Raw genomic sequence first — 27,657 nt, forward strand, 5'->3', positions numbered from 1 at the left:
AAACACCTGGCGAGCCAGCAAAACCCAAATCATGTGCTCCAGGACAGAAAAAGCCTTAGCTCCCACTGAGATCATGACAGTACCCCCTCCCCCAAGAACGCCACCAGGCTACTTAAGGGAGGGGCTTACCATGTTTACGGCGGAAGTCATCGATCAGCGACCGATCCAGGATATCCTGAGCTGGGACCCAACTCCTCTCCTCCGGACCGTAACCCTCCCAGTCCACCAGGTATTGAAAACCCCTGCCACGACGACGAACATCTAGTAATCTCCTAACAGAATAGACAGGAGAACCATCCACTAGACGAGGGGGGGGGGGGCAGGGGAAGAACTGTTGGTATTAAGGGGGGACCTTAAAACTGGTTTAACCCTGGATACATGGAAAACAGGGTGAACCCGACCAAGAGAGGAGGGCAACTTGAGCCGTATCGCAGCCAGATTAAGGACCTTGGTGATCTGATATGGGCCAATGAACCTGGGTGCCAATTTGCGAGAGACAGCCCTGAGAGGCAGGTCCTTGGTAGACAGCCATACCTTCTGACCACAGACATAACGGGGTGCTGGAATCCGGTGGCGATCAGCCGCTGCCTTGGTCCGTCTAGAAGCCTGGATCAGGGCCTTCCTAGCCTTCCTCCAGATGCGACGACATCTTCGAACAAAGGCTAGGGCAGACGGAACTGCAGCATCGGGTTCTTGAGAGGGAAATAAGGGAGGAGAGTAACCAACAGAACATTCAAAGGGTGACATACCTGTGGATGCTACTGGAAGAGTATTATGGGAATACTCAATCCAAGTGAGCTGTTGGCTCCAGGAGGCAGGGTTACGGAATGCCAGGCAGCGGAGAACTCGCTCGAGATCCTGATTGGCTCGTTCACACTGACCGTTGGTCTGGGGATGAAATCCTGATGACAGACATGTAGAGGCCCCAATCTTTCGACAAAATTCTTGCCAAAAACGGGAGACAAACTGGGGACCCCTGTCAGAGACTACGTCCACCAGAAGGCCATGGATATGGAAGACGTGGTCAATAACCAGTTGGGCTGTCTCCTTAGCAGAGGGGAGTTTGGGTAGGGGCGCAAAATGAACCGCCTTAGAAAAGCGATCCACCACTGTGAGAATAACAGTGTAACCATTCGAGACAGGCAAGCCAGAGACAAAATCTAAGGCAATGTGTGACCAGGGACGAGAAGGAATGGGCAGGGGTTGAAGTTGGCCAATGTAGGGACGGTTAGAGACCTTGTTCTGGGCACAAACAGAACAAGCCAATACAAACTGCCTGACATCCTGGCCCATTGAGGGCCACCAAAATCGCTGACGGATGGCAGCCAGAGATCTCCTGATTCCTGGAGGGCAGGTGACCTTAGATTCATGACCCCACTGAAGGACCTCAGGGCGTAACACTGACGGCACGAACAACCGACCCGCCGGACACTCGACTGGTACTTCAACCCCTCGTCCGGCCTCCTCCACCCACCGCTCGACGTCCCAGGAGAGAACCCCCACCACTACTCCATCCGGGAGTATAGTCTTGGTAGGCACCCCCTCCCCTGGCCACTCGAACTGACAGGATAGAGTATCAGGTTTGACGTTCTTAGCCCCAGGCCGGTACGAAAGGGTGAAGTTAAAACGGTCAAAGAAGAGTGCCCAGCGGGCCTGGCGCGGACTCAGCCTCTTGGCCGAACGGATATATTCTAAGTTCTTATGATCCGTCCAGACCAAGAAGGGCAGCGCCGACCCCTCCAACCAGTGGCGCCACTCACCCAAGGCCAACCTCACCGCCAGCAGCTCACGATTACCTATGTCGTAGTTTCGTTCAGCCGGGTTAAGGCGATGGGAAAAATATGCACAAGGGTGCACCTTCCCATCCTTACTGGAGCGCTGGGACAAGACTGCGCCTACCCTAACTTCCTACGCATCCACCTCAACAATGAATTGCCGTTCAGGATCTGGAACAGAGAGAACAGGAGCAGAGATAAACTGGGACTTTAAATTATCAAAGGCCTCCTGAGCCTGAGTACTCCAGGTGAACGGTACCTTAATGGAGGTGAGCGCCATTAGGGGTGCAGCTACCTGGCCAAAATTCCTGATGAATCGCCGATAAAAATTGGCAAAGCCCAAGAAACACTGCAGAGCCCTCCTGGAGTTGGGGACTGGCCACTTGGTGACAGCCTTGACCTTGGCCTGATCAGGCTTGATCTCCCCTGCTGAGACTATAAACCCCAGGAACGAAACAGACTTGGCATGGAACTCGCTCTTCTCCGCTTTGACATAAAGCTGGTTCTCCAGAAGCCATTGGAGGACCTGGCGCACATGCTGAGTGTGTACCTGAGGGGATGGAGAAAAGATGAGACTATCATCAAGGTACACAAAGACAAACCTATTAATCATGTCTCCCAACACGCTATTGACCATGCCCTGGAAGACAGCCGGAGCATTAGTAAGCCCAAACGGAAGGACCAGGTATTCATAGTGTCCCGTGGGGGTATTGAAGGCTGTCTTCCACTCATCGCCCTCACGAATACGGATGAGATGATAGGCATTGCGGAGGTCTAATTTGGTGAAGACCTTGGTTCCCTGCAAAAGTTCAAAGGCAGATGACATTAAAGGCAAGGGGTACCTGTTCTTTATAGTTATGTCATTTAACCCTCAATAATCAATGCAAGGACGCAGAGAGCCATCCTTCTTCTTAACGAAGAAGAACCCAGCGCCAGTAGGGGAAGATGAGTGGCGGATGAGTCCGGCCTTTAAGCATTCCTGAATGTATGCATCCATGGCCTCTCGTTCAGGACCTGACAGGGAAAAAAGGCGACCCCGGGGCGGAGAAGTGCCTGGGAGGAGATCGATGGCACAATCAAACGGCCAGTGAGGAGGCAGCGAGGTGGCTCGGGACTTGCTGAAAACCATTCGCAGATCGAAGTACTCCGCCAGTACCCCAGTGAAGTCAGCAGCCTCCACCTGCAACACAGGAGACACAGACACAGGAGAAGAGGCAGGACCAAGGCAACATGCATGACACGACTGACTCCATGAAACAATCTGACTGTGGGACCAATCCACATGAGGGCTGTGCTGAGCCAACCAAGGATGCCCCAGAACAAGTCTGGCATGAGGGGACTTCAGAAGGTACAGCACAACTGACTCATGGTGATTGCCCGAAACAACAAGACTTACACGTGGAGTGGTGTGGGTGATGGTGGCTACCGGCTGACCAGAAAGACCCCAGACCGTGACAGGAGAAGGAAGAGAAATGGCTGGAATGCCCCAATTCATAGCCGTGCAGTAGTCCAGGAAACTGGCTTCAGCGCCAGAATCAATAAGTGCCTTGCAGGAGTGATCTGAGCCCTGGTACTTGATGGTGGAAGAGAGCTGGGTGTGTGACTGAGGGGAGATAAGAGGAGAAACGCCCACTAGGACTCCCCGGTTGACTAGTGGGCTCTGGCTTTTAATGGGCACGACTGAACAAAATGACCTGACCCTCCACAATACAGACAGAGGCCCTTCACCAGCCTATGTTGTTTCTCCTGGGCAGACAAACGCAGTCGCCCCAACTGCATGGGTTCAGAATTAATCTGGGGTGATTGGGTCGGTTGTTGAGTCTTGAATGGCTGGGTATCTTCTAGCCCCCAAGATGGACGGGAAGTCAAGCGTTGTTGACGCAAATGAAGACGGCTCTTGACACGAATGGCCAGATCAATAAATCCCTCCAGGGTCTTGGGTAGCTTGTGTGTCGCTATCTCGTCCTGAATGTCAAAATTCAGCCCCTCCCGAAACATAGCCCACAGCGCACCCTCATTCCAATCACAAGAGGCCGCTAGAGTCTTAAACTGAATGGCATACTCAGTAACAGAAAGTCCACCTTGACGGAGCCGTGCGAGTTTAGAAGCAGCCTCATCCCCCTTCACGGAGCGATCAAAAACTTCATCATTTCACAGCGAAAATCCTCAAAGTTCGAGCAAAAATGGGCCCTCGCGTCCCAAACGGCCGTTCCCCACTCGCGAGCTTTTCCTGTCAGCAGTGTGATGATATAAGCGATCTTCAAGTGCTCTGTAGCGTAACGGCACGGTTGCAGTCTGAAATCCACGTAAGTGGTAAGTGTGCACGCAAGACTCTGCGCACTTTCTGAAATCCACGTAAAGTGGTAAGTGTGCACGCAAGATTCTGCACACTTTCTGAAATCCTGTACGGTAAGGGTTACGCGCTCCACTTCGTTCCCTTTCTTGAGATGATTAGCCCCAGGGTTCCTTGGGCTTCATCCAACCGGTGTGTATTTGTTATACACCTCAAGCATCGCCCCTCAACATGGGGGGCTGTGTGGGCAATTCTCGCGGTAGTTTAGCAGCGCTCCCCTTTTCTGAAAGGGTCGCCTATGAGCATGCTGCTCGGAGCTCGGAGTCCTCCTCTCAAGGGAGACTGATTCTCGGTTCTTTCAGAGCGCTCCAGTACTACATACTGTTTTGAGACGCACTGTGAGAGCAGACATCCTTCTGAGGCAGGGGCTGAGGCCCGGGGAATGGCGCCTTCGCACCAAGGTGTTGAAGCAGAGTTGGAGAGGTTGGCCAGACTTGGGTGGATCGGTTTTGCGGCTTGAGAGAGCATCGCACTATCCCCTCTGGCTTCCTCTGACTCATCCAGCTCCATTGGGGGCTGGACGCCATGGTACAGGAGTGGCCAAGGCTTCATCTGTACATTCCGTCCTCCAATTGCTCTGCTCCCGGGCCATTCTTTCTAAAATCCTATATGGTAAGGGCTTCGCGCGGCTGCTTCGTGCCCTTTCTTGAGTCGGTTAAAGCCCCGTTCATCTTGGGCACAACTCCACCTAGGTATCCTCTGATACCTATCTAGAACAGGGCGCCGCTACTAGAGTACTGTTGGGACAGCTCTTTCGGCAAGTTTTTGTGAAAGCTAGCAGTAGCCCCTGTGTGACAGGCAAGACTTGGTAGAAGAAAGTGCTAGGTTCTTAGCCGTATCCCTTTAAAGGAATCTTTTGTGATTCCAAGCCTTCAGCTCTACCCCGGGCCAGGGCCCTACAGGTAAGTTGGGTATGTAGCTTAGGCCTTTGGCCGTAAGGGATAATGTCATAGACAGCCGTCGAACCGTCCCAGGGGCGACTCCCGGTGAAGTGGTAGAGTTGGTACTTAGTGTTTGCCATGATTCTGGTCTGCACTCCCCTCAGCATGGCGGCGTGGGTATACTGTTCCCCATAGTGTCCCCTCAGAGGACGCAGTTCGAAGTTCCCTTGACAGGGAACGTCTCAGGTTACGAATGTAACCATGGTTCCCTGAGAGGGAACGAGACACTGCGTCCTCAAGCTCCCTGCCATGCCATGCAAAGAACGTGGATATTTTGTACAAGTTGTTAGCACTTTTAGAAGTCATTACTGACAAAAACAAAAACAGACTACCAACTAATTACTAATTCAGTGGATCAACCAATGACTAATGTAGATCGTAATGCATCTACCTGGTAATGCAGTGACCTTTGGGGACTGTGGTCTCCACTTCAGAGAGGGGCACATAGATTGTGAGTGATGCACTGGAGCGGGCAGGAAACATGGAGCAGATTAGCTGAATTAATTGATCTTTAGCGGAGAGGTAAAAGAACGATTTGAGCTGGGGTGATGGAGGGATTGGTGAGAGGGGCACTTCAGCCGATGAGGGCAAAGAGGCAGTGGTTCTAGCCACCGGGCCACCCCCCATGCACGGCCCTGTATTCTTGTAAAATGCACCGCTTTTTGTAGCTGCATTAACAATTATAACCCAGGTGCACACAAAAAAGTTGGCATTTTCTGAAGATAGATAGGAAATCAGATGTTGTGATTAGTCAGTATTGATCTTGTGCCTCTTTGTGTTTGTGCCATGACACACAACTGACTCACTGACTGCAGATTTCTGAAGGGAACATAAATTTGCTTAGCCAAGCATCAGTGCCTTGAACTCGCAAGGATCAGCTGGAACTGGAAGTCAGTTATGTTTATTTTCACTCATTTCATTCAATCCTAATGAATCCAATTTGATTTCAGATTCAGATCATTCTCTTTACATGTACCTTAAAATTTGCATTACAATTTACATATTTGTTTGCATGTGCACAGAATGTATTTTGAACAAAACTGAGTTTGTAAGATGTTAATAAATATATGCATGTGTGAAAGATGCAAATCATATGGTAATATATAAACTTTATTACAGGCTCTAGACCCAACATACTCAGAGCATATATCTAACAGCTGCTGGAACCCAACAGTGCTGGGGGACATAATAGCCAGATCATCTACATACATCAGATGGTTTAACAGAGTGTTCCCTATCAGACAACCTGTCTTACACTTCCCCAACTGTTTCGACAGGCTGTCCATGTATAGGTTGAACAGGGCTAGAGACAGAAGTCCCCCCTGCCGTACTCCATTGCCTACACTGAAGGGTGTGGATAGGCTGTTTCCCCATATAACTTGCATATTTTGTTTGGCATACCAGTAAACCAGGATACGTATGATGCATCCAGGCACACCCCTAAGCTTGAGTTTAGTAAAAAGCTTATGGTAAATTTACCCTGTCAAATGCCTTGGAGGCATCAATAAACCCTAGAAATATTGTAGAACCCTGCCTTCTGTAGGATTCAACAGCTTCTTTCAAGGCATAGATACATACAACCCGAATTCCGGAAAAGTTGGGACGTTTTTTTAAATTTTAATAAAATGAAAACTAAAGGAATTTCAAATCACATGAGCCAATATTTTATTCACAATAGAACATAGATAACGTAGCAAATGTTTAAACTGAGAAATTTTACACTTTTATCCACTTAATTAGCTCATTTAAAATTTAATGCCTGCTACAGGTCTCAAAAAAGTTGGCACGGGGGCAACAAATGGCTAAAAAAGCAAGCAGTTTTGAAAAGATTCAGCTGGGAGAACATCTAGTGATTAATTAAGTTAATTGATATCAGGTCTGTAACATGATTAGCTATAAAAGCTTTGTCTTAGAGAAGCAGAGTCTCTCAGAAGTAAAGATGGGCAGAGGCTCTCCAATCTGTGAAAGACTGCGTAAAAAAATTGTGGAAAACTTTAAAAACAATGTTCCTCAACGTCAAATTGCAAAGGCTTTGCAAATCTCATCATCTACAGTGCATAACATCATCAAAAGATTCAGAGAAACTGGAGAAATCTCTGTGCGTAAGGGACAAGGCCGGAGACCTTTATTGGATGCCCGTGGTCTTCGGGCTCTCAGACTACACTGCATCACTCATCGGCATGATTGTGTCAATGACATTACTAAATGGGCCCAGGAACACTTTCAGAAACCACTGTCGGTAAACACAATCCGCCGTGCCATCAGCAGATGCCAACTAAAGCTCTATCATGCAAAAAGGAAGCCATATGTGAACATGGTCCAGAAGCGCCGTCGTGTCCTGTGGGCCAAGGCTCATTTAAAATGGAGTATTTCAAAGTGGAATAGTGTTTTATGGTCAGACGAGTCCAAATTTGACATTCTTGTTGGAAATCACGGACGCCGTGTCCTCCGGGCTAAAGAGGAGGGAGACCTTCCAGCATGTTATCAGCGTTCAGTTCAAAAGCCAGCATCTCTGATGGTATGGGGGTGCATATTTGCATACGGTATGGGCAGCTTGCATGTTTTGGAAGGCTCTGTGAATGCTGAAAGGTATATAAAGGTTTTAGAGCAACATATGCTTCCCTCCAAACAACGTCTATTTCAGGGAAGGCCTTGTTTATTTCAGCAGGACAATGCAAAACCACATACTGCAGCTATAACAACAGCATGGCTTCGTCGTAGAAGAGTCCGGGTGCTAACCTGGCCTGCCTGCAGTCCAGATCTTTCACCTATAGAGAACATTTGGCGCATCATTAAACGAAAAATACGTCAAAGACGACCACGAACTCTTCAGCAGCTGGAAATCTTTATAAGGCAAGAATGGGACCAAATTCCAACAGCAAAACTCCAGCAACTCATAGCCTCAATGCCCAGACGTCTTCAAACTGTTTTGAAAAGAAAAGGAGATGCTACACCATGGTAAACATGCCCCGTCCCAACTATTTTGAGACCTGTAGCAGAAATCAAAATTGAAATGAGCTCATTTTGTGCATAAAATTGTAAACTTTCTCAGTTTAAACATTTGCTATGTTATCTATGTTCTATTGTGAATAAAATATTGGCTCATGTGATTTGAAAGTCTTTTAGTTTTCATTTTATTAAAATTTAAAAAACGTCCCAACTTTTCCGGAATTCGGGTTGTAGATCTGTACTGTGCTTGGCCTTAAATACAAATAGATTTTCTGTGGTGTAAATGAACTCGCTCAGTCTATCTAGTAGCATCTTTTCTAACACCTTTGAAAGAATGCTGGCTAAGGTGATGGGTCTATAGTTGTCCAAACTCCCTATTTTACCTGACTATCCTTAATGACTGGCACTAATGTGACTGTCAACATGGTGTCTGGCAGAATGCCATGTGTCATCAGCCCTGTGAGGCAGATGGACAATAGAGCTGCTACCCTGGGGCTAGCTAACTTAAGGTGCTCCGCAGTGATGCTATCCTTGCCACTAGCTATGTTACCAGCTAGTTGCTCTATAACATGATAAACCTCGCTGGGAGTAAAATGAATCACTTCCTCCTTTAACTTGCCCACACAATAAGGCTCACTTTTAATACAATTAAACAGAGCTGCGTAGTGCAGCCTCCACTTCTCTGCAATATTGTCTCCACCAGATACCCCTTCAATGTGGCATGGCAGTACTGCTTTGGCCCTATTTGTAGCTTTTACCTCTTTCCAGAACTCAGTGACATTGTTACCAAGCAAGTTTTGAGCCATAGAATGAGCTCTTAAGGCTTGCTCATGCTTCCCAACAAAGTGCACTGCATATTTGTATCTAGGATTTATAAGTTTCTTATGCTCTAATTCTGGCCCCTGTCTGGGTCTACCAGCTATAACCCAGGCTCTATGAGCTGTCTTAGCGGCTTCTTGATGGGCAGCTACATACTTTGTCCAACCAGGCTTGGTATTCTTAACCTTTCTGGGGTGAGTGTGTAGAGGTCTACTAGCCTCATATATAGCACTCACTATTATATTGTACATTTCACATAGGTCATTACAGTGAGTGTCATCATCACAGTTAATATTTGAACATAAAATAGCATCCATGGGTAGCTGTACTTCCCTTAAGAGAACATCGGTCCTCCCACAATAAAACATGACATCCTCTTTAGATTGTTTAGCCCAATTCACTTTGACCCCATTGGTGCCATCTTCTGTCGATCTGCTGCAATCAGGTAGGTTATCAACATTTATCGTCATAGAGACAGGTAAGTGATCAGTGGTAGTCAACCCATACATAATTTCAACTGTTTCCAGACTATCATGACTATACAGATTACATGATCCAGCCAGGATGTTGTATGCCATGCTTCACTGATGTAAGTATAACTATCTACAGGCAGAAATTTCATGCTGGAAAGAACCAGTTTAGTGTCATGACAGAACTGCATCAAGTGCTGACCAAAGAGATATTTGTCATCAGAGATGTCTGCATTTAAATCACCCATCACAAATATATTTGCATATGTACATTCCTTAATGTAAGAGTTTAAATATGCCAATCTGTTCATATTTTCATCTTCATTTTTATAGCAATCAAATGGGGTATAAACATTTAAAATGATAAAAACCTTCATATCATGCATAACTTTAATTGCAATACACCAGTCCACCTCTATTCTAATAATACTGATAATTGGGTCATATTTCTTGCGCCACAGAATGGCCACACCTCCAGGTATTCTACCATGTACCATTCTAGTGCTTAAATCCGTTGTGGACTCCATGGAAATCAATGTGGACAGAATTAAGTTTATCGAGGTCCTGTTTGGCTAAAAATGTCTCTTGCAGTCAGAGAATGTCTGTGGTCTCCAGTAGCTGGTCAACAATAACACGATGCGCTCTGTCCCCAGCAGTCTGTCCTAGGCACAAGCCTCGTCAATTGTATGACACCACTCTGACCACCATCACTGTGGCTAGCACTAGGCATCATGTACCCCAGCCCCCATTAAAGGCACATTCATCACTGCCATTGGCAGTTTTCTTACCTTTGGGAGGATGCAGACGAGGTTTGGCCTTAACTGAAGCATTATTGGGGACCTGTTTCCAACGGCTGTTGCTCCTCTTGTCCTGGAAAGTTCCAGGGTGGGGTAGCAGCCACGTCACTCCAAATGATATGAGGGTCTCCCTTTGCGGCGCTGATTGGCTCGTCCAAGCCATAGGCAGAACTCTCCACCTTCTGGCTTGAGTCTTTCTCGCTGGTCTGGCCCTCCATGCCAACTTGGGACTTGTCACAGACTTGTGGAATGGATGATCTCTCACTTGTTCCAGGCTTGTTGGTTTGGAAAATAGGCCCTCTCTCCAGATTTGGTTTAGGCTGCTCAATAGCACCCAGACGTTGATTTATGTCTGCGGTGATAATCCGCAGATCGTTACAGGTGTTTGTGTGCAAAGACACAGCCTGTTTCATGATAGTAATATCTGCACCTAGTTGTTCAGTCTTCCCAAGCAAATAGGAAACAGTATGAGCCACAAGCTTGCGAGTAGTACCTGGGCACAGTTCAAATAGCAGTTCAAATAGCAGTTAGCAGTTTAGGGAAGTCGTGGCCTAATGGTTAGAGAGTCGGACTCCCAATCGAAAGGTTGTGAGTTCGAGTCCTGGGCCGGCAGGAATTGTGGGTGGGGGGAGTGCATGTACAGTTCTCTCTCCACCTTCAATACCACGACTTAGGTGCCCTTGAGCAAGGCATCGAACCCCCAACTGCTCCCCGGGCGCCGCAGCATAAATGGCTGCCCACTGCTCCGGGTGTGTGCTCACAGTGTGTGTGTGTGTGTGTTCACTGCTCTGTGTGTGTGCATTTCGGATGGGTTAAATGCAGAGCACAAATTCTGAGTATGGGTCACCATACTTGGCTGAATGTCACTTCACTTTCACTTTGGTGCAGTTTGTAATCCATTCTGATCCAAAATGGTCCACAGCCATCCAAAAAAATCTCATCCTGTTTCACATTTTTGATCTAAATAGAAAGAAAGTTTAAAAACTCAACTTCCACAATCATTTGCCCTGTATCTGTGCGGTAGATTTCAGGTTTCGTTCGAATTTTACATCTACAGCGGCGGCCATTTTGAGCAGATCAGTAATGTATGATACACCACACAAATGCACATTTGCACGTAAGTATTTCTGAATGTATTTGAAAAAATAGTTGGATTATGTTTGGATTGTTTCAGGTCTGTACACCACCCCTTCAACCCTGATAGAAATTTCATTTGGACTAAGTCTGCTTGAAGGCTATTCAGTCAGATTGAGCCATTAATCAGATGATTTGTTTGCATGTAAACTTCGCTAGTGAAAGGTGTACATGTTTTCTTGGGTTTGTTGGAGACCACAGAAACAGAAAAATAAATAAAATGCATGTTTTTGTAGCTAACGTTAGACTAAAAATTGTTTCCGAGGCCTGTCCTGCATTATATGCTGAGGGGAGCAGGGACCCTTGTGTGTTAAGGAATGTGCCTTCTGTGCAGAATGGCCCAGAGGTGTTCAGCTCATACTCTATTTACAAATAGCTCAGCTTCCTTTGGAACTTTAAGAATTTAAGACTATGGCCCTTGATAGTCTGATGCCCCAAGGCACTGGCCCGATCCATAATCCTGGATGGTGTTACTTTTGATGAGTCTGGATAAACTGTGATCAATTGCCAAGCTGGCTGGGAAAATGGGGAGCTCTGTCTTGGCTAGGCTGAGCTGGAGGTGGTATTCTTTCATCTGTGCATTCCCTTTAGGATTGTTAAGCTGGATTGAAAAGCAGAGCTGTGTGTCAGTGCTGCATACATAGAAAAAGCAATGTACAGTACTTGGATGTTTGGTCCCAGCTATATGTTTCATATATCGAGAAGAGGTCTGAGTCCAGCACAAAACCCAGAGGTACCCCATTAACACTTTGGTGTTGTTTATTTATCTCATTCAAATTAATGCTCTATATTTAATTTGGTTTTTTTATGCAATATTGTGTATGGTTAGGGGACTTATATTTCTGGTATAGTTATGATCCATTTATTACATGGTATCCACTTTTTGTGCATAGACTTGGAATTAATATTTCCAATTTAAACTGTGGTAAATCTTTAATGCTTTGGAGCGCACACTTAAATTTAGTATCTTTTTAAAGTAGATACTTGACAGATTAAGTGGGGGAAAAAAACATAAAAAGTTAAACTAAACAAGGTTGTAGAGGTTTAAGTTTATTATCATGAAAAGTGCATAAAAATGCTTGTTTCAAAATATTATATGAAATATAATATTATATTAATGATATTATATATATTAAACCATGTTTTACTCTGAAACTGAAAAAACATTTGGTTGATAACTCAAAAAATTTGCTTTCAGTAAGATTTTGTTTGGGTGCCAAATGCTTCTACTAGATTAAATTCGCTTCCCATTCATTTCCAGTGCAGTAAATTCTGACCATGAACAATGCAAGTGTGACTATAACCATGATTTCAAACTAACCTGAATGTGCTTCGTTAATTAATTTGACACTGAGCGTTAATTGGCTGCAAGAGACACAACTATTTTTGGCTTCAGGAGAATACTGATTTCTTATTGGTTGATAAAGCTTATAAGGAACTATACACAGCAAGAGGAAACTGCTGAGCTGCAGATGCTATGTCAGTCAGTTTGCCTGAGAGCCTTGCCTAAAAAGAGACTGTGTGTGTTTATGTATGTCGCAGAACAATAACATTGTATGAATTGAACATCAGGCAGTAGACACTGGTCTTTTACTAAGAACTCAATAAGAAAGCACACACACATACATTGTGTCAATTTTCCTCACCCCAAAAGATTACCAGGCAATCAGAAACATTTGGTTAAAGTACCGTAGCTTGTTTATGAGTACATGGAAGCACAACACTAATGTGTCCCCTGTACATACTGAGCAGGGCCACATCTGTTCCTGTGTTACTGAGTTGCTCAAAGCACATTAGCTTGAACAAATCAGCAAACTCTTTTCATTGGCTCAGAGCTCTGTCAGTGCACAACTCACTATTGATAATAGGCAGAGAAAACATTAAAAGAAAGACAACTGTTATTTGTATATCCTCTTTACACTGAGGTAATGATCTGATGAAGTCTATTTATTTTTTACATTTTTTTTTCATAATATGTTTTGTCCTAATGGAATTATTTTGCTTTTTATTACATCATCAGTCCAGGCCATTGAGTTGCAGCAGTTGCTGCATTTCTATGAAGAATCACCTGTCACAAAAACATGATTTTTGTTGCTCACAGTTTGGTTTTGGCAGCTTAATGTGAGGGATATTCAACATATATGTTGCCACATGTTCTGTAAAAAAAAAAAAAAAAAAAAACAATTCGCCATCCTAGATAAGCTGTTTCAACATTTTCATCTCCTGTATGTTAATTTTAGACCCAATATGTAAATGTATAAGTGAATGGCTGACATGCTTGTCAACCCCCTCCTGCAGCACTTTTCTCCTAACCATGAAACAAATGAAAACAAAATATCAGAGGATTCTCAGTCTCTTTTTATTCCAAAAGATTCCAAAAAATAAAGCAATCGGCCCACATTCCATTTAGAAAAACATCCTCCATTTCATTCCATGGCAGACTCTCCAACTGAAATGATGCTAGTGACAAGTCCATTTGTGTCTGTATGTGAGAGACAGCTTGATACAATGTTCACAGGTTCCCAAACGTGCTCCCAAATGCACAATATGAGCAATCCTCTTGTGTGCATCTGTGTGAATTGGTGTATCATTCAAGATTTTAAGTTATACACATGAATGGTTTCTATTTACATGTACATTACATATACATATATAAAACCAATGAACAAGATTTCAGTTAGACAGCATGGCATAGAAAAGGGTGATCAGCATATACTTTATCAATATAACTATCTGTAATAATCATCTCCATCTCTAAGTCTGAAGGTCATAACTGGACAACATAAATTAAAGTCCTAGTTAACTATATTAGTGATATACTTAATCATCATCGCTTTTATAAAACAAACATAACTAAAGGTCGTCATGCTTTTCACAGTTAAAACTGCATATCATAGTGCACCTTATTAAAAGTACAATGCATCTGATATGAAAAACAAAACAAAAAAGCCAAAGATTACATAAATAACAAACCCCTGAACATAGGGTGCTAATTTTCAGTCTTCACACTTCCCCATACAGAGACAATATTAATAAGTGCATCTGAAATGCCTTGACATAATTTGGCACATCGATATTTGGCATTTTGGGGTTTTATTATATATTTCATTAAGCTCATATATTAATATACAGATCCATCTTAATTGATATAACACTTTCAAGATACCTTCTAAATTGTGAAATGCAGAAGTTACAGTATTCTTTACTTTGTTTTCTTTTTAGACTTATAGAATTATAAAACTACTGCTTGCATTGCCCATAGGCAAAAAAACAAACAAAAAAAAAAACAACAAACAAAGAAAAAAAACCCCCGGATCTGAACACACTGATCCAAACCATTAACATCACAACAAATCAAACCAGTGAGGAGGAGAAACAAAACTACTCAAATCATTTTTTTTTAAGACAAGCATTTGCATGGTAACATTAACCTCAAATAAACAAAAGTGTAATTATATACATAATTTATAATAGATTCCAGTCAGACTTTTTCTTTTTTTAAATATATATCGTGTAGATTGAGTAAACAAAATCACATTTGATGCAGATGTTCGTGTGCTTGAGTTCTTGAGAATCAGAGATTCCAAAAACATGTTGCTATGGAAACAGGTGTCGAGTTTTTCCCATAGGAATTATTTTCAGTGTATAACGTTGTTCCTTAGTGCAGCATTGCAATGTCATCACTTAAAATGTGAAAAAAGTCTATGAAAACTGAAGTGGGGCAAGTGTGTGATGAAAATATGAGGGAAACGAGGTCATATTATGTGTGCATATTCAAGTGTGTGACAAAACGAGAACTTGGAAATGCAGATATGTAAAATATACACAAGAAACTATAGGACTGTGGCTACACAAGGCTTGTGAAGTTATCTGCATATATACACACAGCGATGTGCCTGTATACTTTTTTATGTCTGTCAGCATGTTTTTTTTTTTTTTTTTTGCAAATGTTGGGTGTATACTGTACATAACCGCTGGTCAAAATATGATTGCACTGAACAGTAAACATAAGTGAAAGTGTGTCTATGCATGTATGGATTTGACATCCACTGTGTAGATGTTGTGATTTCATCATATATGGAATAATTAACTACTATTATACTATTATGTATGTGTATATATATATATATATATATATATATATATATATATTTATTAATTTTTTTTATTTTTATTTTTTTCTTTGTGTGTAAAAATATGTACATGTGTGTGCATATGTATACAAATTGGAGGTACAGCATGCTTGCACCAGTGTGTGCGTGTGTGTGTGTGTGTGTGTGTGTGTGTGTGTGTGTGTGTGTGTGTGTAAGGCACTCAGGACAGCTCGCTCACACTCAGAGGCATTGCCATGCCAGGTCTCAGGTACGGCACAGCATGGACGGCTTTAGAGAAGTCTGGAGTCAGCACTCGCCCGTTCTCCCCTGTACTGCCTGTTATAGACAACCTGGCCTTACTGCGCATAGCATCTGTGAACGTCATCTGTTTCCAAACACACACCCACACAAAAAAAGTATATGAATACACAGTGATTCACACCCAAATTCACACAAAATGAGACAAAAAATAAACATTCATTAAAGTTATACAGAAGAAAAAAACAGATTTATTTTATATATATATCTATAACATCTTTATAAACTTATGAAGAGCAGATGGGGTGGAGAATGATTGACAGCTAATGGGTCTCGCATTAAGATGGCAGAGCTTTATATCAAAAGCAAGTGGTGCAGCCAATCCACAAACCACAAACGTCAATGATGATAAACAAACGGAAAATGATGGCACGCTAGCTAAAATTAATTAATTTCTCTATGAACCATCCATCTTTTATATTTATCCATATTTTACTCTCCTTTTGTTTATTCTTTGTTTACCTAATTTCTTTAATCTGTAATCTTGATCACATAAATTGTGTGTAGCCACAGTTTAAACTGTGCTGTCAAAAAACAATCGCTTGTGCTATAACATTTTAAAGAGGTCATATCATGAAAAAAAATCAAATTTTCCTTCATCTTTATGTACCATTCAAAATTCTAGAGACAGTAAGATTTTTTTTTTTTGAAGGATGCATTAAATTGATCACAAGTAACAATAAGAAATGTATAATGTTATAAAAGATTTCTGTTTCAAATAAATGCGGTTTTAAATGTACTATTCTTCAAAGAATGTACCACAAAAATATTAAGCAGTTGTTTTCAGCACTGATAATAAGAAATGTTTCTTGAGCAGCAAATCAGCATATTATAATGATTTCTGAAGGATCATGTGACACTGAAGACTGCAGTAATGGCTGCTGAAAATTCAGCATTACCATCACAGGAATAAAAAATTTTTTTTTTAATAATATTTCACAATATAACTGTTTTTTAAATGAATATAAATGCAGGCTGGGTGAGCATAGGAGATTGTTTCAAAAACTATTTAAAAAATCTTACAAATCACAAACTTTTGAATTGTAGTGTAGTTTAATATGAGCTACTATGTGAAGATTCAGAACTGAAAACGTCTACAATCCAAAAATCTACTGAAAGCAAAAATAGTTAGGATTTTGGTTGTGAACTAAATGTATATATTAAGACATGACTGCCATATTTACATCTGTTCTGTATTCAGAAATGTGATCTGCCTCTTGCATTGAAATAATAAAGAGGAGGAAACAGAATGCTGTTATTATTCCAGTAAACTGATGATACTTCCAAAGGGTGACAGAAGTTTATTTTTTAAACGTCCAACTTTAACAGTTAATGTAGCAAATTCCATAGTTGATTGTTTTGTAAACCTGTCACAGTGTTATACAGACTTTGCACAAGAGGCTCTTATATTAAAGATGGGAAAACTATATCTGAACCGTTTTTTGTTTTTCACAAACATTTTTCCTTAAAATAAAATCTTGATTCATCCACAATAGGAAAGATTCCCAGAAGAAAGATTATTTAATTAAATATGGTCCATTTAGATATTATGTTCGAAAAAAAAGGCCCCATTTGATCCACATAGAGTCTGAAAGAGAGTGAAAAAAATATGGAAAACTAAATTACCTCCTAAAATTCTTATTAGTGGACCTCAGGGAAAAATAAAGAAATTCTGAATTTGAAAATTAAGTTATGACCCCTTTAAATATTTGAAAAATGTGTATCAGCATGATGCCTGGATGATCTTGCAGTGGCGATGAAGCATTTGACAAAACCAAATTTGACAAAAACCAAGAACTGTGAACAAACGACAAAAATAAAGCCTCTGCCGTTCCTACCCCACTAGATCTTAACACTCTCCAGCCCATAAACGTTGTACCCTTCCTTATAAGTAGCAAAATTCGGAGAATTCTGCGAGGAAGAGGAGGGATTTAGAGCCTGAGTCTTGGCAACCTTCATGCGCTTGGCCTCCGCGCGCGACTTGTAGCAGAACTCCACCAGAGCGACCATCATGGCCAACCCAAGGCCGCCCACCAGGATGTAGAAGACGCCCGCAACATTACTCAGACTGAGGGCACTAGTCTTCTCCTGCAAGGGATTAAAGGTCAAAGGTCAAAAATAAGGGAGAGAAAATATGACATTATGCCAATACTACTGATTATCACTATATATATGACAGATTACGACTATAAAAACAGTACAGTATTAAGTGTGTATATGTGAGTGTCTAATAGTACATCACAAAGAAAAAATAGAGGGCTACAAAGTACAATAGGAAAATACGGTGCAGTGTGTGCACATAAAGAAGGAAAAAAGATGCCACCTCCAGAATTGCAATTAAAGACAAGCTGAAGTAAAAGGCAAATATACAAACAACATTTACAGCATTGGTGGGGGAGAAGGAGAGACCGCATGGGAAAGAGAAAGAGAGATAGGAGGGAGAAAGAGAGAGTGTAAGAAAGATAATAAATAAAAAGGAACAGGACAAGTTGTCAATAAAGCACATAGAAATACAAAGGAGCACAAGGAAATTCTGAGCCTATACAGGTATGTCTATGCGTCTTTGTGGGTGAATCTGAATCAAGAATGCACTTACATATGTGAAAAATAAGTCTTTGCTATGTGTCACTCGCATGCATTAATGTGTGTTTATATTATATCACTGTTTGTATAGGCATCATTGATTGTATACATAGGTCAGGTTCTGATTCATGCGATTGTAAATCTGTGTAGGGGACTTGCTTTGACACACACACACACACACACACACACACACACACACACACACACACCACCATAGGCTGTATTTCTTTTTTTGCACAAGCTTCCTTTCATATCACTCTCATACTCTTTTCCTCCCGAACACACAAAGACACAAACATACACACACTCTGCTAATGCTTGGGTTTGGATCTCTTAAACTGAGACAGTGTTTTCACATACAGTACACATTCTAGCCCTGCCAGACACACACACACACACACACACACACACATGCTCCCTGCAGTGACTGACCTTACTTCCAGAGTCCTTGGCTCCACATTCTCCCTTATCGTACCACCATTTGTTTTTCAGCTTGTCTAAGATGCCTTGCTCACTGAGTTTCAATACTGCAAGGTTTACTGGCGTTCTTCACGTATGGGAAATAACATAAATAACATTACTAATGTTATTTTATGTTATTGTCAGTAACATTTGCACTCGCTAACAGCGCTGGTAATGATTCAGCCCTGAGCGTGGTGGCGATTGGCAGTCTGCGCTCCATTTGGCAGTCGGCAAACGCGGCTTTGCCGTGCCAGATGTGCACATACTCATCGCCGCAAGCAGGAAGCAGAAACAGCGTCCGCCGACAAGCCGTGTACCTCTGGGAATGTCTTTTTTAGGCTTCGATTTCGATTTCATTCTGGAGCAGATGTGTCTTACTGAAAACTCTTGCTGACCAACTGATGGTATAATCAAATTTGTTGGTGCCTCGGCTTGTTTTCTGGAATTGCTGGCAGTGCTTCCTGCTCATTTGCATTTCATTCATTTAATTTTTTACCCATAAGTCCCAAGCACGTGTCTGACCTTTGACTCCCCGCCTCCGCTGCCGCACTCTCCTTTGTCGTACCACCATTTGTTTTTCAATTTATCCAGAAGCCCCTGCTCGTTCAGTTTTAGCACTGCAAGGTTTACCGCATTTCTTAAACAAACGATAAAACATACTTGTCAGACAGCATGAGAGGGGGCGTGGCTGCAGTGGGCCACACCCCCACAAGATGCATAGAATGAATGGAACATTGGGTTAGACAATCGATCAATCAATTAATCAATCAAATCAACCAACCAATCAAAATGACGTTAAAAACCCATTAAAATATGAGGTGGTCGAGCTTTAAGAGTTCTTTTTTAAACTCAAACTCTTGAAGCAGGAGGCTAGAAACAGAGGAGGATCAGCAATAGTATCAGTTATTACACAACCGCACATACAGATCCTCAAATCCTTTGGCAGAAAACACTAAGCATTGAGGCAAACAAATCTGGTTAGAAGTATCATGAGAGACAGCATGCATAGTTCAAACAGTGCATCATCAAATGCATTCATAATCAAGTTACTATGTTTTCAGCCTCTGCATCATCAGCTTAAACATTCTCTAATGCTTATGGCGACCATTCAAAATTAAAGTGCCCAGTCACATGCATTGATTATCACTCATTATCAAAAAATAGCTTTTATCATAACACAGTCTGCAAGAGGCCATTGCTTCAATCATTAAGAACAGACATGCATTCAATAAAACAGATACTAAAGGCAAACATGAGTAAAATGGGTTATACTAACCATGAACGAACATATTATTGGCTTTTCACTACTACACTATGCTTTGTTTTAGAGAGGGTTTAATGTTAATTCAACAATAGTTTCCCAATGTTTGCTTCAGTGAACACATGGCAGTTTATTATCAGCAAAACAGGTGGAATAACTTCAGAACCTGAAGACTATTGGATGAAACACATCTGAAACCTTCTCTTTTATTATTTACTGAGGTCCATGAGTAGAACTGTTAATTCCTGGAAAAGAATCACATGAACTAATCCATTACGTTTAGGGCTGTCATATTTTGATTTAATTTTTGATATTTGATATTTTGATTAGATTTTTGCCGATATGCCGATATTTTTCAAAATGCCTTGCAGATGGGCATTATGACCCGTGGGAGGCTGCTGCTGCTGCTACTGTATGCACTAGTGAATGTTCATTCTATCGCAAATCACGTCATTGTGTAGTGCATATTCAAGTTAAATGCAGTGATCCAAAACAGTGAATCTAATCATCATTCAGGCAAAAGTTTGCTTCGAGTTCTGCTGACATGGTTTTATCACTATCACACCCTGAGCACACGTGAGCTATCCATCTTGTCTGCAATGCTTATTGGCATAATTTGTTCAAATCCGATTCCAATAACCTTCCGATAATATTGTGCATCCCTGATAATAATGATAACAAAAGCTATATAATAATTTTTTAACACCATTCACGCATTTTTGCAACATATTTTTTAATATATTTGCAAATATGAACCAACAAAATCATTTTATTTTTATTTTTATTTCCCATTACTCATTTTAGAGATAAGTTTTCTTAATATTGGATCCTTACACCAATATATTGGATCTATCAATAAATGTAGGAAGCTATTCAGCAGGAACAATTTATGAGTGCAATTCCAAAAAATTATTGCTTATAGAACAGTAAGTTATCAAGCCCAACAAGCATAAAATAGTCTATTAAAGTCCATTAAGTATGTGAAAATTATTACATTATTTTATTATTGCAGATACACAAATAGCCACAAATTACAAGTACCTACTTACTTCATAAAAAAACAATTGAATGCATGAAATTATGAAATTATCCACGGTTAAATATTTTCATCTGACAGCCCTAAAAAATGTTATATAATCTGAAGTAATTTTGCATTTTATTTTGGTGCTCACTCACTCGCTGTTAAAATCTTAAAACTTAATTTGTTATTAAGCTTATGTTAAGATAATTACCTGTTTGTTTCAGACTACACTATACTCCATTCTCTACACCATATGTCATAGAAAGCACTGGTTGCTAGGCAACCTGCTTGTCATGTGTCAGCTAGGATTTTTAAAGCCCTCACTATTTGCAGTTTCCTTTGTAACTCTCCACACTGCTGTTTTTCTCATATATCCCTACACTCAGCACTGCTGTTACCTAGTTTACCTCATTTTAAAGGGGGACCCCTGGCCTACATCAGGGTAGGTGGGATACTATAACAACATGGGCCATATTGTTATACTACTCCACCCACCTTAAAGCAGATCCCTTGGGTGTAGCGATGCCGTAGCCTTTAGAGTCAAGGTTCCCTCCGACCTTCATGGTGTCACAGGGCTTGCGCTGCTCGATGTACTCATTCATAGTGGACTCCAGAAGGTAAGCATATTTGCCTTTGGATTTTCGAACACGCAAAACGCCTTCCACTGTGTTTTTAACAAACACAGAAGGCTCTGCGCTCTTCATATACTGCCACATCTTGTCAAAGAGAGCAATCTTAGATCTCTGGTTAAAGTGAAGAAAGAGATAAAGATGAAGAGAGAAAAAAAGGAGAGGTTTAGATTCAGGTTAGTGAGGACATGATGGTTAGCTATTTCAACATTATCGTTGTAGATCTGAATGTGAAGAATAAGTAAAAAAATGTAAAAAAAAAAAAAAAATTGTCTGAATTCATTAATTTATAAAAAAAAATGCTGGAGTTTGTTTGCATTACATTATATGCTCACAAATGGATCCTTTGCAGTGAATGGGTGCCATCAGAATGAGAGTCCAATTATGGACTGGTATTTTGGCCGGAATCCACGGTTTTTGACTGACAATTTATTTTAAGGTCCAAGTCTCTTTGCCTCAACAAACTCCTAATTTTCTGCATATTAACAGGTTATAAGGTAGTTGTTACATTTAGGTATTTGGTAGGATTATGGATGTAGAATATGGTCATGCAGAATATGTGCTTTATAAGTTCTAATAAATAGCCAATATTTGAAAAGCAGTCATGATAATAAGCAACTAGTTAATAGCAAGACTTCCTCCCTATACTAAAGAGTTACCAACAGTTTAAAGTTAAAACACCTTGATGGATTTTATAAAAACAAACATGCAGCTCTACATTTCTTCGCGGCCCGGCGAAACATACCAATTTGAAAAAATTGCGGAATGCATAGTTGATATAAAAAACTGGATGACAAGTAATTTCTTACTGCTAAATTCTGAAAAAAAACAGAGGTGTTAATTATAGGACCTAAAAGCTCTGTCTAGGACCTGACCAAGGCTGTCTCCATGGCAACTTTCTGTGACGCTATCACAATCTGCGGACTGAGATATCTAGATTGAATCACAACTCTCCAGGCCTACAAATACACGAACTCTTACACACACACACACACACACACACACACACACACACACACACACACACACACACACACACACACACATACGTACATATATACAGATATGCATTCACCCCCCATCCCTCGACTTTGCAGCTTTGTACCGCCAGTCTGGCAAGTGGGTCTGTGACCAGCGCTTTACGGCCGATGGACTGGACGGCTGCTAGCCTGCGCTGGATTACCTCGACCCCCCAATTTCCGTCCCCAGTTGCAAAGTCATGTGTTTGTTTTGATTATGTGCTTTGCTGCTGAGGTGTTTTTCCAGTTCTCACACTGTACTCCCAGTAGGAGCATAGTCTGGGTGTTCTTTTTTTTCTCCTCACTTTCCTGATGTTATGCTGTATTTCTTCCTCAGTTCCCTGTCTTCCTGTCCTGTCTACCCCCTTGTCATATTGTATGTATGTATGTATGGACAGGTTGATGGCTAATTTCGCTGGTACTTTTGACTAGTGACAAAAAAAGGGCTACTACTACTACTACTTAATCCATGCTTTTATGACCTCAAGGTTAGATTATTGTAATGCTTTATTGGGTGGTTATTTTGCACGCTTAATAAACAAACTCCAGTTGGTCCAAAATGCAGCAGCTAGAGTTCTTTCTAGAAACAAGAAGTATGACCATATTAGCCCGGTTCTGTCAACACTGCACTGTTTACCTATTAAACACTGTATAGATTATAAATCTGGCTTATTACTTGTAAAGCCCTGAATGGTTTGCACCTCAGTATTTGAATGAGCTCTTGTTACATTCTAGTCCTCCACGTCTGCTGCGTTCTCAAAACTCTGGCAATTTGATAATACATCAGTGTTGTGCATGAACGCGTTCAATGAACGACGTTCACTGAACGCGTTCATATTTTCGCCGAACGCTGAACTGAACGAATCACTTTTCATACAATGAACGTGAACTAGAGCGGCGCTCACTCTGGCAGGAATGAACAGCACGCGCAGTTCACGTTCACGCTCATTTGAAAAGTCAGGTTTTACCAGGGCTTAATTTGAGATGGAACATGTTCCGTCGCCTCCGACATTGGATCCGGCACCTCCTGTGTCACTAAAATTAATTGCCTAAATGAAAAAAAAAATTACTGTTTATGTAGTGTTCAATGTTTGTGACACATGACTTGCACGCTTGTTGTACTAGTTGAGATTGCTGTTAGCCTCGATCGTTTCACGCAGGGGAAAAATGTCAAAAAGACAGGAAAGTTTGCTTAACTTTTTCAAATACGCTGGACAGTCAGATCCCAAACAAGCAAAAATCGTTTCCGCTGATCAAAAAGGAGACCATGGTGGACACAGTAGCCTAGTATCGATATCTCGTTATTTCGACATAATAAGGGGACATTCTAATCTGCATTAAGCCACATTAAGCGTTCTTATAATGGTTTTCTATGGGAGGAAAATGCTTAACCGTTCATATTATGGGCTCATCTGATTTTTTGTACATAGCATAGCCTATTTGTTAGGATTTTAGTATCATAATGATTAGGCTAAGAAATGCACGCACAGTTGAACTTGATTTGAGCAAATGCCTTTCAACTTGTGTGTGCAAAATTCAGAATTAAATTAATGTGCAAAAATTTGTACAAATATAGAGTAGGCTATGTAGGCATACTATACTGTTGTAGCCATTAAAAAAAAGCGCGTTTCATATTTGTTAAAATATTATAATGTTATTTTTTTTTTCCATTTATGTTGATTTATGAAAAGGGAACAGCACGACCGAGTAAGATAGGATGCGCAATATGAGACATGGAGCGGGTCAGACATGATTTTGACCGTTGATGTTGAAGTTGTTATAGAAAGCCTTTCTTTAAAGTGAACTGTGTGAACTGTGTGAACTGAACTTTGAGCTAGTTCTTTTTAAGTATGAACTGGCACAACACTGTAATACCTAGAATATCAAAATCAACTGCGGGCGGCAGATCCTTTTCCTATTTGGCACCTAAACTCTGGAATAACCTACCTAACATTGTTCTGGAGGCAGACACACTCTTACAGTTCAAATCTAGATTAAAGACCCATCTCTTTAACCTGGCTTACACATAACTCACTAATACGCTTCTAATATCCAAATCAAAGGATTTTTAGGCTGCATTAATTAGGTAAACCGGAACCGGGAACACTTCCCATAACACCTTAGTGAAGTGACATTCAGCTAAGTATGGTGACCCATACTCAGAATTTGTGCTCTGCATTTAACCCATCCGAAATGCACACACACAGAGCAGTGAACACACACACACACTGTGAACACACACCCAGAGCAGTGGGCAGCCATTTATGCTGCGGCGCCCGGGGAGCAGTTGGGGGTTCAATGCCTTGCTCAAGGGCACCTAAGTCATGGTATTGAAGGTGGAGAGAGAACTGTACATGCACTCCCCCCACCCACAATTCCTGCCGGCCCGGGACTCGAACTCACAACCTTTCGATTGGGAGTCCGACTCTCTAACCATTAGGCCACGACTTCCCCTGATGTACTTGCTACAATCGTTAGATTAGATTATTGACACACAGTTTTCCAATATGTTTTGTTTAAAGTGCTATATAAATAAAGGTGACTTGACTTGACTTTTGGCTTCAAAGCTTTACTTGCAGTTTATTGAGTTGTCTTTATCAGCTGTTTGAACTGTCATTCTGACGGCACCCATTCACTACACAAGATCCATTACAGAGCAAGTGACACATGACAAAAACATAATGTAATTTATGAATTAATAATTCATGATTAGTAAAAAAAAAATACATTGTATCTTTAAAGGGGTCATCAGATGGAAAATTAACTTTTACATGTTTTTTTTAACTGAAATATGTGTTGGCAGTGTGGGTACAAAACCACCCTATAATGATACAAATCCACCAAGTGTTTTTTTTAATCCCAATAAATCATGAGCAGTGTCTCAGATAAAGTTGTTCTCAGATTCTTGGCAGAGTGACGTAGTTCTGCACAGGCCCCTCCCACGATTGTTGATTGACACTGGCATTTTATCACAGCTCTGCCCTAAGTGAGCTGTCAAGTCCGCCATTGTTTCAACGCTGGAGCAAGTGTTGACAAAAATGTCTACTAAGTGAATGAGGTGTTTTGTTGGATGTAATAGTGAACATAGCAGTTGTCATTTACTCCCAACAAATGAGCTGCAGGAGATGCAGAGGATAACTTTTGTTATATTTCAGAAGTATATGGTTTTTTTCACGATGAATGAAACTACAGTCTCATGAGAAGGTTTAGAGAGGGAGCAGAGCTCATTAGCATTTAAAGGGACATACACCGAAATGGCTTGCTGCGTGCAGAGCTGTTTTTTAAAGGGTAAAAGGGTGTTGTTTTACACAACCACAGAGAAATTTTAACCAAAGTATGTTATAGACTTTTCATTAAGACCCTTAGGTCGCTGTGATTTTGCCAAGTAAGACATGATCCTGGATTCACGTCCTTTGTGGATCCTGGATCAAAATTATTGTCCAAAAATATAGACTTTTAACCCAATCCCTAAACCTAACCCTACCCATAATTTATCCCTAAAATCAGAGGCAAATGATAGCTGATTAACAATATTGTAGAAGAACCTAACCCTGATTGTAAGTCTAAAACAGATTATTACTAAAAATGTATATCTCAATTCTGATTGGTTGTTTGGAATGTTGTTCCAGAATCAACAAGGATGTTGATCCAGGAACATGTTGTGCTTGGTGAAATCACGCTCACCAAGACCCTTAAGAATCATATCAACTACACAACAAAAATGGGCATTCAATGACCTCTTTAAAAATATCCTTTTAAAAATTATGTCTAAGGTCCAAGGAAAATATGTTATTTATTGTTTATTACTGTTGGTTGGGCCATGGCTAGTTAGGACAGTGCCTATCGGCAGTCCTTTCATATCCACACTGGTCCACTCACCCTAAAGAACTCTTTGGTGGAGCCTGCATCCAATGTCCCATAAGCAATCTCAGTCTGTTTGGCCAGGTCTTCAGCACTCTCGATAGGTGACACCATCCTCTCCACAGTGAGAAAGGCAGCCAGGTTAGCCGTGTAGGAGGAGATGATGATGAGGGTGAAAAACCACCACACACCACCAACTATACGGCCAGACAAGGACCTACAGACAGCAAACGCAGTCAGCCACACACAAACAATCACACGCTCCTCCAACATAACCAGCATCTTGTTACTATAAGATCCCAAAGAAAGAAAGAAAGAAAGAAAGAAAGAAATCCTTTCACTTTGGAGAAAATGGGGAATATGCAGCCGAAACACGGTACCACTCCAAGAGGGCAGGAAACGGCCACCTTGTGCATCTTACTTTTCCCAACCGGGTGAGTAAATGTTCACAAAAGACATGTCCAACCAAAGTTTAAACCACATCTTTGATTAAACATTTCTAATCCTGTGTTGGCTCTTTCTTCTTACCCATGATACACTGAAGCTGGAAAATTAGGTTATTTGCTATGGAAATGGATATGAAGCACGAGCTGCAGGAGCGTGAACATCCACAAACCACGGCATCGGTGGGAAAACTGTCGATGCACAAAGCCGAAAGCACACCCCACGCGCTAGCCAGCTAGCATTAGCACCCACTGCACGCACCAACCTTGGCGAAATATCGCATCCCTGCTGCATAAAAGCGCCCAGAGAAAACCACAGACTATTAAAGATTCCAAATTCGTTCGTAGATTCGCTAGGGCCCAGCTGCCCATCCTCAAACTCCTCAGTGTGCCACTCGTAAGGGCTGAAGCGGCTAACGAGGAAGAGCACAACGCTAACTCCGATGTAGGCAAATACAATGCACATCCAGATCTCGTAGGCCAACGGGTCCAGGAAAGAGAAGACACCCGGCTTGGATTTCTGTGGTTTCTTGATCATAATTGATATGCCCAGACTCATGAAAGGTTTCGAGAAGTCGATCACCTCCTCTCTGACCAGAGTGATGGTAAGAGGAGCTACAGCTATGTCTGCTTTCTGTCAACAGTGAAAAGAGGAGGAATTAGTCAAATGACACACGTAGGCCTAGAGAAAATATATGATGAGGAGCTGGTGTTCACTGTTTCTCAAG

At 41.6% G+C, this 27,657-nt stretch overlaps 1 protein-coding gene and 1 long non-coding RNA gene across 7 annotated transcripts in view; both read right to left on the reverse strand.

Moving 5' to 3' along the window:
* Positions 1 to 15,418: 15,418 nt before the first annotated feature.
* The window catches only part of gria2a (glutamate receptor, ionotropic, AMPA 2a), a 35,958-nt gene continuing 23,719 nt past the window's right edge, over positions 15,419 to 27,657 (reverse strand). The window contains exons 11-16 of one of the 6 annotated variants that reach the window (XM_059553927.1): positions 27,196 to 27,563; positions 26,505 to 26,703; positions 21,473 to 21,720; positions 19,218 to 19,332; positions 17,604 to 17,738; positions 15,419 to 15,717 (exon numbers count right to left, since the gene is read on the reverse strand). In XM_059553927.1, the coding sequence (XP_059409910.1) occupies positions 15,553 to 15,717; positions 17,604 to 17,738; positions 19,218 to 19,332; positions 21,473 to 21,720; positions 26,505 to 26,703; positions 27,196 to 27,563 (1,230 nt within the window). In that variant the 3' untranslated portion in view covers positions 15,419 to 15,552. Of the gene's footprint in view, positions 15,718 to 17,488; positions 17,739 to 18,665; positions 18,781 to 19,217; positions 19,333 to 21,472; positions 21,721 to 26,504; positions 26,704 to 27,195; positions 27,564 to 27,657 lie in introns of those variants that run through there. The other 5 variants (XM_059553926.1, XM_059553931.1, XM_059553930.1 and 2 more) reach the window with 5 other exon arrangements.
* LOC132143578 (uncharacterized) lies at positions 16,092 to 17,480 on the reverse strand. Its single transcript, XR_009434261.1, has 2 exons — positions 16,591 to 17,480; positions 16,092 to 16,531 (listed from the first exon to the last, which is right to left on the reverse strand). It is a non-coding gene; the product is annotated as an uncharacterized LOC132143578 (long non-coding RNA).

This window comes from Carassius carassius, chromosome 7 (assembly GCF_963082965.1).
Source record: "Carassius carassius chromosome 7, fCarCar2.1, whole genome shotgun sequence".
In the NCBI taxonomy this organism is placed as follows: domain Eukaryota; kingdom Metazoa; phylum Chordata; class Actinopteri; order Cypriniformes; family Cyprinidae; genus Carassius; species Carassius carassius.